Source organism: Malus sylvestris, chromosome 4, assembly GCF_916048215.2.
Source record: "Malus sylvestris chromosome 4, drMalSylv7.2, whole genome shotgun sequence".
NCBI classification, from domain to species: Eukaryota; Viridiplantae; Streptophyta; class Magnoliopsida; order Rosales; family Rosaceae; genus Malus; species Malus sylvestris.
Window position 1 is genome coordinate 19,699,807 of NC_062263.1, and position 14,404 is coordinate 19,714,210.

At 38.2% G+C, this 14,404-nt stretch overlaps 1 protein-coding gene and 1 pseudogene across 1 annotated transcript; both read left to right on the forward strand.

Annotated features, from left to right (window-relative positions):
* Window positions 1-1,650: 1,650 nt before the first annotated feature.
* On the forward strand, window positions 1,651-3,661 carry LOC126620212 (actin-depolymerizing factor 2-like). Its single transcript, XM_050288725.1, has 3 exons — window positions 1,651-1,818; window positions 2,798-3,063; window positions 3,159-3,661. Exons 1-3 carry the CDS (start codon window positions 1,816-1,818, stop codon window positions 3,307-3,309), a joined length of 420 nt encoding a protein of 139 aa, XP_050144682.1. The 5' UTR covers window positions 1,651-1,815; the 3' UTR covers window positions 3,310-3,661.
* A 4,153-nt stretch (window positions 3,662-7,814) lies between these two features.
* Window positions 7,815-10,890, forward strand: LOC126620210 (pentatricopeptide repeat-containing protein At3g53700, chloroplastic-like; annotated as a pseudogene).
* Window positions 10,891-14,404: the final 3,514 nt, after the last annotated feature.

A 14,404-nucleotide genomic window follows, 5' to 3' on the forward strand; every position in this document is an offset into this window, starting at 1 on the left:
ATGGCACTATACAAAGAATGAGATTTATTCAATTTGTTGGGGATATTATGTAGCAATGAAGATGCTGAAAAATGAGGAATTTGGGCGTAAAGGGGGGGGGGGATGTCGAGTTCGGCAGGAGTGGGGGAATGGGTGTGGAAAACAATTTGGTCTCTACTAGTGCCAAATAAGATTTGGTTATTTATTTGGAAGGCCTGTTGTAAGGCATTAGTGATGAGGCATAATTTAGAGCGACGAAGGATTCGGGTGATGAATAAGTGTGAGCTTTGTGGTTTGCCAGATGAGACCAAAGGCCACCTATTTTTTGGGTGCAAGTTTAGTCGCGCATTTTGGTTCGGGACGGCGGTGCAAAATGATATGGCAGGTATGGGAGTGGTGGATTTTTTGGAGGGGTAGGAGAGGTTAGTGACGAAACTGGGGAAGGAGGATGAGGCAGACTTATTATTGCAGTAGGTGGTGTTTGGCTTTTGGCGAATTTGGAAATGTAGGAATGAAGCGGGTTTTAATGGGACTAGAATCTTGCCGCATATTGTAGTGGAGTTGTGGCGAAAGCAGGTGGATGAGTTTAGGGAGTCTGCGATGGTGGAAGGGATGGAACATCGGGATGGGAGGGTGTTAGGGCGGGGGAGTGGGTGCGGATGGAGTTGAGGGGGAGCATTTTCAGTGGACAAAACCTAGCTTTGGAGTGTTGAAATTGAATTGCGATGCGACCTGGAGGAAGAAGACAAATGTGGGTGGGGTGGGGTGGGTACTATGCAATTTTGTGGGGCTTCCTAAGTTCGTGAAAGGGGTGAGTGGTGAAAGGGGTGAGTGGTGAAAGGTTTGCAACTGCAATAATGGCAGAGGAAGAGGCGATTAGGCAGGGATTAGAGATGGTTATTAGTAGTGGTGTTATGGAACCTAGGGGTAGTTTGGTGGTAGAATCGGACTCAAAAGGTTTGATTCAAATGCTTAATCAGGAGGTCACAACTGATGTGGTTCTTGATATTTATCTCAAAAAAATTTGGAGGATGGCGAACTTGTTTCAGTTGGTGAGGTTTTACTTCACCCCTCGGCAATGCAATCGTGCAGCTCATTCAGTGGCGGCGCACGCTGTTAAGCATGGCGGAAGATTTGGCTCGGATGAGTGAGGTCAAGAATTTCTGTTTAATATTTTAGCAGAAGATGCAAATGTAACTGTTCGTATTTAATCTTAATAAAGTTCTATCTTTTGGAAAAGAAAAAAAAAACTATTATGCTCTAAATTTTGAGCTTATATTGTTTATTTTTTTTATATAATTATATTTATAAATTAATTTCAAACTTGTCATCAACGATAACCATTTCTTCTAAATCCAATGCATATGTGTCTTAAAATTAGAAATTAACCATATCTCATAAGCCGAGTCTAAGTGAAGCCGACTCAAGCAAGCCACTTCAACATTCGTTAGAGATTTTTTTAGTGTGTCCAAACACAGACACATACAACAAATGTAATTATACAAGCAAAGAAGGCTTGAAAATTTGTATAATAATGTGGCGTACTAGCCCGTGTTGTGGGGAGATTGAAAAATCTCTCCAAGTACATAGACAAAGACCCGTACAAGTCGTGGCGGCACGCCATTGGTGGAACCGCCTATCACCCGCTCCTCTATCATACGATCAGCTCCACGTTGTCATTCCTCTGGCATCCAGAGAACCACCGAATATAAAGGGCCCTTGGACAAATCTCCTTCGAGACACAGATAGCCGAGCCGCCATCGGAGGAGAGACCCCCTTTCCCTATATCTTCTCCTCCTTCTCCGTCGCCATCAGAGAACTAAACAGGCAGCAAAAATGGTGAGTTTTCACACTCTTTTAGCTCCGTTTTGCTAGGCTAGGGTTTCTGACTGTATTTTCTCTTTGGCAGCCGAGATAATTTAGAGAAAATAAAGTAATATCACTGATTTTTGTCCGATTGCGATTTCTGGGCTGGTTAATGGATCATCGGTTTTGTTGATTCGATTTTCTTGCCTTCGCTGCGTCGATCTGATAGTTTAAAGCTAAATTGGCTAGAATTTGTAGCTCATCTACTGTTTATCTGTGCATCTCGTGATTTCAGATCTGGATTTTTGTTGAAATTTTGATCGCGATTTGTTGTATTTTATGATTGGATTTTGGATCTGTCTGTTTTGTATACGTGTTTTAGGGCCCGAATTTGATCTGATTCTTGATGATTGGGAATGTTCTGGATCTGCTGTCTGAACCGGTCCGGTCCAGATTTAATTTGTATATTTGTTCACAATGATATAATAAAGTAATGAGTACTTGGTAGGTACCAGGAAAAATTGTCGAGTACTTAGCATTTATGTTTGTTTATATATAATTTACTGAGCTGTTATTGTTGGGGGTATTAATATTTGTGCGTGTTGTGAGAGTCAATTTGATGCGTTTCAGACGAAAATTAAACAAACAAAGGTGCATTGTTGTGTCGATTTTATCTACGGCGCGAAGGAAAGAAGTTTGACATTGGTTGTTTTTGTTGCTTAAGACATTTTAGAGGACCAAAAGATTTTACTTTTAGCATCATATCATGAAAAGGTATACAAAGGATAAGACAGATTGTGCGCATTTCACCCGAGTTATGCGTTTTCATTGGAAATAAGACATGATGGGTTGGTTGAGAACGTGTGACTTGTTTTTCCCTGTAGAGATTCATTTTGCCAATTTTCTTCTGTTATTTTTAGTTTGATAAAAGTCTTTTCAATCTATATTCAATTATCTCTTGGAAAATTGTAGTGTTGCTGTCTGATGTTTGTTAATTGCGTGCAATTTACAGGCCAACGCAGCATCTGGTATGGCTGTGCACGATGATTGCAAACTGAAGTTTTTGGAGCTTAAGGCAAAGAGGACCTACCGCTCCATAGTTTTCAAGATTGAGGAGAAGCAAAAGCAGGTTGTGGTGGAACATGTTGGTGAACCAGCAGAAACCTATGAGCAGTTCACTGAGAAGCTTCCTGCTGATGAATGCCGATATGCTATTTTTGATTTTGACTTCCTTACACCAGAAGGTGTCCAGAAAAGTCGGATATTCTTCATTGCCTGGTAATGCCGGTTCTTTAATCATTTTCAACTGTGTGTACTCTGTTATCTAATCATCGTTTATATAAATTTATTGTTTTTCTTTTCCTTCTATGAAGGTCTCCTGATACATCAAGGGTGAGAAGCAAGATGATCTACGCAAGCTCCAAAGACAGATTCAAGAGAGAGCTCGATGGCATTCAGGTTGAGTTGCAAGCGACTGATCCTACTGAGATTGGTCTTGATGTCATTAAGAGCCGTGCCAGCTAGATTATGAATCATAGGCTATCTGGTGGGAAGTTCTTCCCTGCACCCTTCGTTACTTGCATGATATGTTTATACATTGTGGAAATGGCGACTTGGCGAATGATGGAATCAATTTCCAAGTTTCGCCGTCGTTTCTTATTTGTTTTAAACAAGTGTCTGGTTTCTGGTATATCATATGATATGTTTATTTTATAGAACCTATCTCTGTTGAGTGGCTGCTTTCGGTAGCTGTATGTCGACAAACTAATATGTAGCTGTTTGTGGGGTTTGACGACACCTTTCCTCTTTGCGAGTGTTGTATATGACCCTTGTCATTTTTACTTTGGAGCAGTTTAAAAGGAGCATGCTTTTATGACCTTTCCTTGTCACTTATTTACTGGCCTTATCTGTATGACCAACCTTGGCATCTGATTCGATTTTTGATCTGCTGCTGTCTTTTTTAGTTGTTAAGAGATGTTTTTACTTATGGTTGCGGCAACGCTTTGGGTGCGCGCAGCCTAGGGTAAAATGTCGATCGGTTCGACGAACCATTTGGGTGTGGTTTTAAGATGATGATCTGTCACGTCACGGGTGTAATGCACTTGTGTCTCTATCTTTCTCCTCACATGACTTACAGTTATGTCATCATCTGACGTGGTGCAATATTACGGTGTAGTGGTATTCTTCTTCACTTGTAAGTAAGAGATTCAAAGTTTGATTTTCATCAAAGACGAATGCGAAGTACATTATTGCTAGTTCCTTGTAAGGCTTAGCTCATTTTCTCACCTCTTAATGTGGATAATATCGTTTGTTCGAAAAAATGAAGCAGTACAGTAAGCTGTTTTGGGGTCCTATGTTATTCTTTTTTGTGTAAAGGTAGGGCTAATCAGTGGCAGAGCCAACATTTCAGATTAGGAGGGGTCTCTCACAAATGTAAAAGAAAAATGCTACAACACCTCTAAAAATGCCAGCCCTGAAGCAATGCTGCAACACGCTCGCAAATCCCCTTTCTCACGTTTCATCATCGTCTCATCCATCTCTTAGCCATCGTTTCATTATCGTCTCATCCATTGTCTTTTGGTCAGATTATAATGTTTGTTTTCTCTGTGACAATGGTGTTGATTTTTTCAATTTCTCTCCATTTCATTAATACATTCTGACCACTTGGAAGCTGTGTTAATTGGCGAAGAAAAAAACCTAATAGGAAGGGGTAACGAGAGCACGAAAATTGCACATGGATGAAAGCATAATTCAAGCCTGTGAAAAGAAAGTCAGGGTAGGCTAGGGAGTCAGGGACCATTCTAGTCCCTTCATAGATTTGCCCTTGGGGCTAATGCATAGATTCCATTAGGGTAGAAATTTTCCTTTTCAAAAGTCAAATGCTTGATTCTATTTTGATTTTGGTAGAGTAAAAACTGTCCTTGAGAACTATAACACGGTAGCGGCTTGACCTAGACTAGACTATTTCAGTTAAATAAGATTGTTGTTTGGTGAATTTTTAAATGCTGGGACTAGATTGTTACCTTGAGTTATTAAATTGGAAAATCTTCTAACACATGATCCCATCTTGTAGGATGAGACTACATATGACTCGCTTGACTTGACTCTACGATATTGTCCAAAATGGGCTAGCAAACATCAATATATTATGTCTTATCCGTTCTATTTTGTGGGACAGACTTGAGACTAAACATATGACTTGCTTGGACTCGATTCCGATCTTATCTAGCACTGGGACAGCAACACATGTGACTTTGACACACCTCCGATGCCATTAGATCCTTTTAGGTGATTTATTATCCACATATAGGAAGTGCGTTGTGCACTACTAACTTGAGGGCTTAAGTATTTTCAACGGAGATGTCAAATATGGATTGTTAAAATTTTATTGGAAAGTTGAGGTAGCCATTTGAATATGAAGTCAAAATTTCTTTCATTCTAATATTTATTCTAATTCTTGGAGTAAAACTTAAAGTTTAGGGTTTCAAACTTACCCTAACTTGCTTCAACTCATTTCTAGGGCAAATTTAGACTAGGCTTCCCCCTGGGTTCGTGGGGTTAGCCCACCATATATATGTATTTTTTTTCAATTTTATATTTATAAATTTATTAAATCTAACAGCTAAGATCTAATATAATCAAATCCAACGGTAAGAATAAAGAACTAAATGTCCAATTTTAAATCCAACAGCTAAAATAATTATAAAAAAAAAATTCTTTTATGTGTTTCATATTCTTTTATATTGTTCCGCGAGTTTCTTAGTGATAGTTTAGTGATTTTTCAATATTTAACCTAGAAGGGTTAGGAAAAAAATTGTTTCTAGTTAAAATCAAAATTTTCTGGGTTAAAAGTTTTAGGTTTAACCCAAGGATTGGAGGTGATCTAATGAATGTGTTAAATTATTATTTATTGGGCCCTCGCACTGCAATTTTTAAGAAAAAAAATAATTTAAAATAGTTTAAAAATTGTATCCTATTGACTCTATCTTTGTTTGTTGTAAAAAAAAAAGACTACTAGAAAGTAAGAAGTCGAATAATTCAGCTGCAACGTCAATTATGACCTCTCTTGGAGAAAACCTTAATGTATTTTAGTTGTAGTTGACTTATTTGACATGTCTTTTGGAGATGCTCTTAAAACATGCTCAATTTGACCTCAACATAAAGTGATAATGGATTACTCACCCACTTAACAAATTTATTATACAATTAACCATTTTACTGCAATGCTTAGTTATAAACTCATGCTAAGAGCAGTTCCAGCATGGGAGACCCCCCAGGCAATACACTATGCTATCCACCTAGTGAACAGTAACTGCCCTTAATGAACAATAATTGCCTTTTGCATCTCCATCATTGCACTTCAATATCCCTGGCAATAGGCAATAAAATATTAGTATTTTATTTATTTATAAAATAATACAAAATAATTTTATTTGTAATTTCGGATAAGATTTTTAATCGTTCTCGTTGAGCCACGTGTCATAAAATACGAAAAGACAATTATTAGTGATGGATTTCCGATAAGATTTTTGAACGTTTTCGTTACGCCATGTGTCATTATCCGAAAAGTTATAAAATAATACAAAATAATTTTATTTTTAATTTCGGATAAGATTGTGGTTGAAAGTAGTTGAGAAAATATGAAATTGTGGTGTAAGGTAGATGATAATGAGAAGGTATTTATAGAAAAGTAAAAACAATTTTTTTTTAATTTTCAAATTATTTTTCGGATTTTTATTCATTTTATATTTTTTTATTCAACTAATTAATCTCTGCCGTTGGATTAAAAAAAATTGAATTCCAACACTCCAGGTTGTTCCACGTGGCACAACAGTAACATTTTTGAATTTTAAAACTATTTTTTATTATTTATAAAGGTGAATAATATCAACTTTTGATCTCAGATCCAACGGTTGATATTAAATAAGATTTTTTTTTATTTTTTTTACCGTTGCAAATCTGACGGTCCACATTTTCTTGCCGAACGACGTGGCTTCCCAACGGTAACAATTTGAAATCGCGCCGCGAGCCCCATTCGCTGAAAACATGTCAGGTAACGCACCCCCACGCACGGGTGCAGTGCATGCACCTAACAGAAAAAAATAAAAAAAGAGGTTGATGCCTGGCTGATGTCAGCCTTGCGTCAGATAGCCTTCGGGCTCGTGGGCTGGCAATTCATGACAGGCCTGGTGTTCGGGCCTGCCCTGTCTCCTGAGCTCCAGTCAACGCTGGAAATGCTCTAAAGGAGTATTTTTATAGTTCAACACCATTAAAAACACTTTTGTGTGAAATATTCAAACGACAAACTGCCTACGTACAAAAGCATTACTAATAAAAAGTGCTTCTATCAAAAGTGATGTGAAAACAAATTAATTTTTTACCTCAAGAAAAAAAAATTTAATTTTGAGCCCTATATTTGAGGGAAGGAACAAGAATGAACCATTGGAAATATGGTTACTCAATTTTAAATCAATTTGAGTAATAGTTTCTCAACTAAAAATTTGTGATTATTGGTCCCTTAACTCATCAAAACGTGCAACTATGGTCATTTTCCTCAACTCTGTTAGAACTTTCGTCAAAATGAGTCGCGTATCACAGACCTGAGGCTGAATCAAGGGTCAAATATGGAAAACCAAATGAGAAAAATTATAGCTATGGTTCCTCAACTCAACACAATTGTAGAAATAATCCCTTAACTTTAATCCAATTGGAGCAATGGTTCCTTAACTTTAACCCAACTGTAGTAATAGTCATTCGAACATGACTCATTTTGATAGAATGATAATGGAGTTGACCAAAATTACTATAGTTGCACATTTTAATGAGTTAAATGACCAATGATCATGGATATTTAGTTGAGAGACCGTTGAACCAATTAAGTTAAAATTGAGAGACCATTTATACAATTTTTTCCCGGTAGAAATTGAGGCATAGAGAGAAGAATAAACAATTGGTCAAATGTGAACTGTATATAATTACTCACCAATACGGCGTCGGCTCACCATTTTTAAGCAGTAAACAAACAAACGTCAACTTATCTATCCGTCCCTCTCTCTCTACTTCAGCAACTCACCATTTTTAAGCAAAGCCAAAAGCAAAAGGTATACATTTTTTAGTTCAATTTAAAAGCTGCTTTTAGCTATCCTTCTCCGCCATGGCCTAAAGCACCCCATCTATTTGTTGAATTGCTTCAATGGCATTGTCCTTCTCCCTCAAATGCTATCCATGGTCTCCCACCCACACCATTCACCAAACCCTATCACCTCCGCCTGCTTTTGCTCAAAAGACCTTCATTTCCCTGTCTTTCCGGCTCTCTCACCGCCACGACCAGCTCCTAACCCATTCTTCCCTCTCCTATTCAACCCCTACCACCACCTATCACCACCCCCTCCCTCCTAACTTCACTCCGCAGCAGCTCCTCGACGCCCTTCGCCGCCAAAATGATGAGTCATCGGTGCTTCGCCTTTTCTGCTGGGCCTCCAAGCAGGCCAATTTCACCCCTGACTCCACTGTGTACGAGGAGGTCCTCCGCAAGCTTGGAAGGGTGGGGTCTTTCGAGTCGATGAGGAGCATTTTAGACGAGATGAAGCTTGTCGGCTGCTCGATTAGCTCAGGTACCTTTTTTATTTTTATTCAGAGCTATGCAGCCTTTGATTTGTACGATGAGATTCTTGGTGTTGTGGAAATGATGGAAGGCCAATTCGGGTGCAAGCCCGACACGTATTTTTACAATTTCTTGTTGAATGTGATTGTTGAGGGGAACAAACTTAGGCCCCGTTTGGGATTGAGGTGATTTTAAAAAAAGCCACTGTGAAAAAAAGCTGAGGGTCATTTTTGTGTTTGGTAAACTGAAAAAAAAGGGCTTATTTTGGAAGCTGCTGTGAGAATAAGCTGAAAATCAAAGGAAAAGCTGAAGCTGCTATTTGCTGCTTTGAAAAAAAGCCAATTTTTTCAAAGCACACGGAGCTACAGTGCTCCTTTAATGAAAAGACACACTATCATCCTGCTTTTTTTTCCAAAAGCACTTTCACAAAAAAGTTTACCAAACACTCTACTGGCTTTATTTCACAGCCGCTTATTCTCACAGCACAGCCGCTTATTCTCACAGCAGCTTTTTTTCAAAGCACAGCAATACCAAACCAGCCCTTAAGCTAGTTGAAACTGCGAATTCTGTGGCATGCTTGGTAGAGGAATTAAGCCGGATGTCTCCACATTTAACATTTTGATAAAGGCATTGTGTAGAGCCCATCAGATAAGGCCTGCCCTTTTGTTGATGGACGAGATGTCGAACCAGGGTTTGCATCCGGATGAGAAAACGTTCACGACACTAATGCAGGGGTACATTGAGAAAGGTGACATGAAGTGGGCATTGAAAATGAGGGACCATATGGTAGCACACGGGTGCTTGAGTACGAATGTGACTGTTAATGTTTTAGTTAATGGGTTTTGCAAAGAGGGTAGGGTCGAAGAAGCGTTTAGTTTTATAGAAAAGATGTTGGATGAGTCGTTCTCCCCGGATCAGTTTACATTTAATACGTTGGTGAAAGGTTTGTGCAGGGTGGGGCATGTTACACACGCTTTGGAGATCATGGACGTGATGCTTCAAGAGGGATTTGAACTGGATATTTTTACGTATAACTCGCTAATTTCTGGATTATGTAAGTTGGGTGAAATTGAAGAGGCAGTGGAACTTCTCGATCAAATGGTTTCGAGGGATTGTTCTCCAAATACTGTCACATATAATACTTTGATTAGCATATTGTCTACGGAGAACCGGGTTGAAGAGGCAACTAAGCTTGCTCGTGTTTTTACTAGCAAGGGAATTTTGCCTGATGCTTGTACTGTCAATTCTCTGATTCAAGGTCTTTGCTTGAACAGTAATCATAAAGATGCTTTGGAACTATTTAAGAAGATGAAGGCGTCAGGATGCCCGCCTGATGGGTTTACTTACAGTATGTTAATTAATAGTCACTGTTTGAGAAGGAGGCTAAAAGAGGCACTAAGCCTGCTGAATGAAATGGAGTTGAGAGGCTGCGCACGTAATGTGGTTATATACAACACTCTTATTGACGGGTTGTGCAAAAACAATAGAATTGTAGATGCAGAAGAGATTTTTGATCAGATGGAACTGCAGGGGATTTCCAGAAATTCAGTGACCTATAACACCCTTATCGATGGTATTTGTCAGAGTAAAAGGGTGGAGGCAGCTTCCCACCTTATGGACCAGATGATAATGGAAGGCTTGAAGCCCGACAAGTTCACCTATAATTCCATGCTCACATATTTCTGTAGGTCGGGGGATATAAAGAAGGCGGCATATATTGTTTAAACAATGAGTTCAAATGGGTGTGAAACAGACATAGTCACATACAGGACATTGATTGGGGGGTTATGTAGGGCAGGTAGGGTTCAGGTTGCAAGCAGACTCCTTAGAAGTCTGCAGATGAAAGCGTTGGTCCCATCCCCCTAGGCTTATAATCCCGTACTACAATCGCTATTTAAACGGAAGAGAACAACAGAAGCCATAGGTTTTTCCGAGAGATGATAGAGAAATGTGGTCCTCCTGATTCTATTACATATAAGATTGTCCTTCGTGGGCTTTGCAATGGTGGAGGACCAATTGGAGAAGCAGTTGACTTTGCGGTTGAGATGATAGAGAAGGGTTATTTACCAGAATTCTTGTCATTTTCTATGCTGGCCGAAGGACTCCAAGCTTTATCCATGGAGGATACCTTAATTAACCTTGTTGACATGGTCATGGAGAAAGAAAAAATTTCAGACAGTGAAGTTTCCATGATAATTGTTTTCCTCAAAATCCGCAAATATCAGGGTGCATTGGCCACTCTTGGTGGTATCTTGAATAGAGAAAAGCCCAGAAAATCTTATTGGCAAAGATGATTTATTCTGAATTAGTTTCAAGTAGGGCTGGTTTGGTATGAGATACCGAACCGAAACTAGTATCCCGAATCTCAAATCGAAATTTTTCAGGATGGGAATTTGAAAACCAATCCCATACCAAATTTTTGAGAATCCCGAAATATTTTCGGGATTTCGGGACAAATTGGGAATCCCCAATTGAAATATGAATTTATGAAATGTTCTTCATATATATTCTACTATCAAACTATTTAAATTCAACATTTCACATGCATGCAACAAAAATAAATTAAGTAACAAATTCAAAAGCAAAAAAAAAATTAGTTACAAGCCAAAGTTTCAAAATAAATTAAGTTACAAACCAAAAGCAAAAAGAAAAGCTTAAAGTTTATAAAGATTGTTGGCCTTTTCGACCCCTTGATCTTGTTGATGGTTGTGGTTGCTCTCTTACCATGCTTATGGTTGTTGATTGTTGACCCTTTCCCCTTTTTGTTGGTGCTCTTCCCCTTGATGTTGATGGTTGAGCCCTTCCCCTTAAAATGGGTGCTTGTGGAGGTAGTGATTGATTTTGACGTTGTTGAACTTCAACTTGAGGTGGTCGAGGAGGTGGAGGTGGCATTTCATTTCCTTGTGTTGTATTCTCCTCACCTCTCAAATTAGCCATGCCTAAAACAATAAACTACAAATCATTTAGATTGAATTATAGAAATAGATAATAAATACTAAGAAAATAAAAGAGGAAATTAAATTATTTACTTACTTTTTTCTAAGCATTCAAGTTCCTTGTAGAAATTGAATTCGTTGAGTGTAGTCTCCTCGTAGAAACAAAATTCATTTCCTCTAAGCCAATCACTAGTACACACTAAAGCCTCAACCGTTTTAGGTGTTAAGGAAGCTCTAAAAGGATGAACAACTCTCTCACCAAGACTAAAGGCATTCTCACTAGCAACAATGCTACTAGGAAGAGCAAATACATCATTAGCAACTTTACTAAGAGTTGGATATGTACTACTATTTCCTTTCCACCAATCCAAAAGATTGAAACCCTTATATGTTACGCTTTGATGTGGATCATTGAAGTACATATCCACTTCATTGACTATCTCATTTTGTTGTGTCGCTGCCCTGTTTTGTTGGATCTTCCTTGTCATCCTTTTAGCAACATCAATATCTACCACACCCCCATCATCTAGTACAACACTTGATCTTTGCTCCACACTAGTAAGGACCACTCCCTTCCTTTTATGTATTATACAACTCGGTTACATGGCTTTTAACCCTGGCTTTTGTTAAGAATATTGCGTTTAAGAATGGGAAAAATAGAACAAACACCTAAAATCGAAAACAAATAACCAAGATAAATAACACCAAGAATTTACGTGGTTCGGCAATATGTGCCTACGTCCACGGGACAACAACAACAATCTTTCACTATATCAATAATAAGTACAACCAATAATTTTGCCAAATCTCTAGAACTAGGACTTGATGAAAAACATGAAAGAACAAGAACAAGAAATACACTATCTCTTTTCTTTTCTCTCGCACACATTTTACAATATTCTCTCACTCTAATCCCTTTAGTGGTATACAATTTATTGTTTTGCTCCCTTCTCAAAACTAGTACAATAGCCCCTTTATATGGACATAATAAAGGTCTTCTTCAATATGGATTACTAATCCTAATTGGAATCTAGTTATGAATCATTCTCAATTTGAGAAACTAACTTCAATTGGGAAAACAACTCTAATTGGGAAAACAATTTAATCCTCTAAGACTATAATTCCTTATAGACGTAGGATAACTTATCATGGGTTGGAAAAAACCCAACAATCTCCCCCTGCAGACTATGAGGAAGGTATACAAAAAAAAAAAAATGGATTGCTCCTCTTGACTAAACTCCTATTGATCGACCTTTTCATGACTAGACTCCCTCTGATCGAACTACCCATAATCAAGCTCTCCTTGATCGAACAACTTATTAACCAAGACCCTCTTGATTAGACCTTTCTTGACCAAGCTCTCCCTGATCGCAATACTCATCGTCATTGGCAAAGGCAATTATAGACTTTTTTGCCATAAAACCATCAATCATCTACATTAAAGAAGCTCTTCATCGTAAGTCATAACACCTACAATATTGTTCCCATCCTTTTGTTCCTTTTTCCATTTACGACAATGCTTCTTCATGTGACCATTTTTCCCACAATAGTGGCAGTCGCCATTGAATCTCGTCCTACCTGAATTTTTGCCTCTTTTCTCAGTGACAAAGAGTTGTCCAGCACCTGCATCTGAAGCTTTTCTCCTTGTTTCTTCATTAAACATGCATCCTTAACAACATCCACAAATAGTACGCCATTAGAAGCTGAATTGCTTACAATTATGACGAAGGCTTCCCAACTATCTAGCAAGGATCCTAGCAATAAAAGTGCTAGCAGCTTTTCTTCAATATTTAAACCCATAGTGGCTACCTGATTGATCACGTTCTGAAAGTTGTTCAAGTGCTCAGTTACACTAACATCTTCCGCATACTTCATATTGACAAGCTCTTTGATAAAGAATGCTTTATTGGCAGCGGTCTTCTTCTCAAAGAGGGATTCTAGTTTCTTCTAAAGAGCTTGCACCTCAGTTTCTTTAGACACATGGTGATAGATGCTCTCATCCACCCATTGTTTGTTCGTACCAATAGTTTTACGATTCATCTTGGTCTAATTGGCATTAGACATATTTGTTGGCTTGCTATTAATACCTTCAATTCGCTCATGGAGATCTTTACAATAAAGCATGTCCTCCATTCTTGATTTCCACGTAACCTAGTTGGAGCGGTTGAGTTTCATCATTATTGCACCCTCCATTCTAAAGGGATATCAGCCAAACCTGGCTTTGATACCACTTGTTGAGAATATCGTGTTTAAGAACGGAAAAAATAGAACAAACACCTGAAATCGAAAACAAATAACCAAGATAAATAACACCAAGAATTTACGTGGTTCGACAATATGTGCCTACGTCCACGGGACAACAACAACAATCTTTCACTATATCAATAATGAGTACATCCAATAATCTTGCCAAATCTCTAAAACTAGGACTTGATGAAAAACCTGAAAGAACAAGAAATACGTTATCTCTTTTCTTTTCTCTCGCACACACTTTACAATATTCTCTCACTCTAATCCCTTGAGTGGTATACAATTTATTGTTTTGCTCCCTTCTCAAAACTAGTACAATAGCCCCTTTATATAGACATAATAAAAGTCTTCTTCAATAAGGATTACTAATCCTAATTGGAATTTAGTTATGAATCCTTCTCCAATTGAGAAACTAACTTCAATTAGGAAAACAACTCCAATTGGGAAAACAATTTAATCCTCTAAGACTATAATTCCTTATAGACGTAGGATAACTTATCATGGGCTGGAAAAAACCCAATAGCTTTCTCCTCCCTTATTTTTTCCCATCTATAGCCGAGCTCTTCTAGATTTGTCTTCAACATTTCAAATTTATACCTCGGGTCTAGTACTTGGGCTACAAAGAGAATAGGGTTCACATTTTCAATGTCACCCCAATATTTGTCAAACTTGAGCTTCATTAAGGTAGCCACACTTTGCAAAGTGGCATTAGAGGTGTTTAAAATTTGTTCTTTTATCTCCACTTGCAAAGCAATCACCGTGCTAAGTATTAAGTGTGACGTTGGGGTAAGGGTTGCATTTAATGTCAAGGTTGCATCATAAAACTTTT

Bases quoted from the DNA above. Each gene is read 5' to 3' on its own strand.
- LOC126620212 (XM_050288725.1), top strand. The intron at 3,064-3,158 runs GTAATGCCGGTT...CCTTCTATGAAG, and splicing joins CGGATATTCTTCATTGCCTG to GTCTCCTGATACATCAAGGG.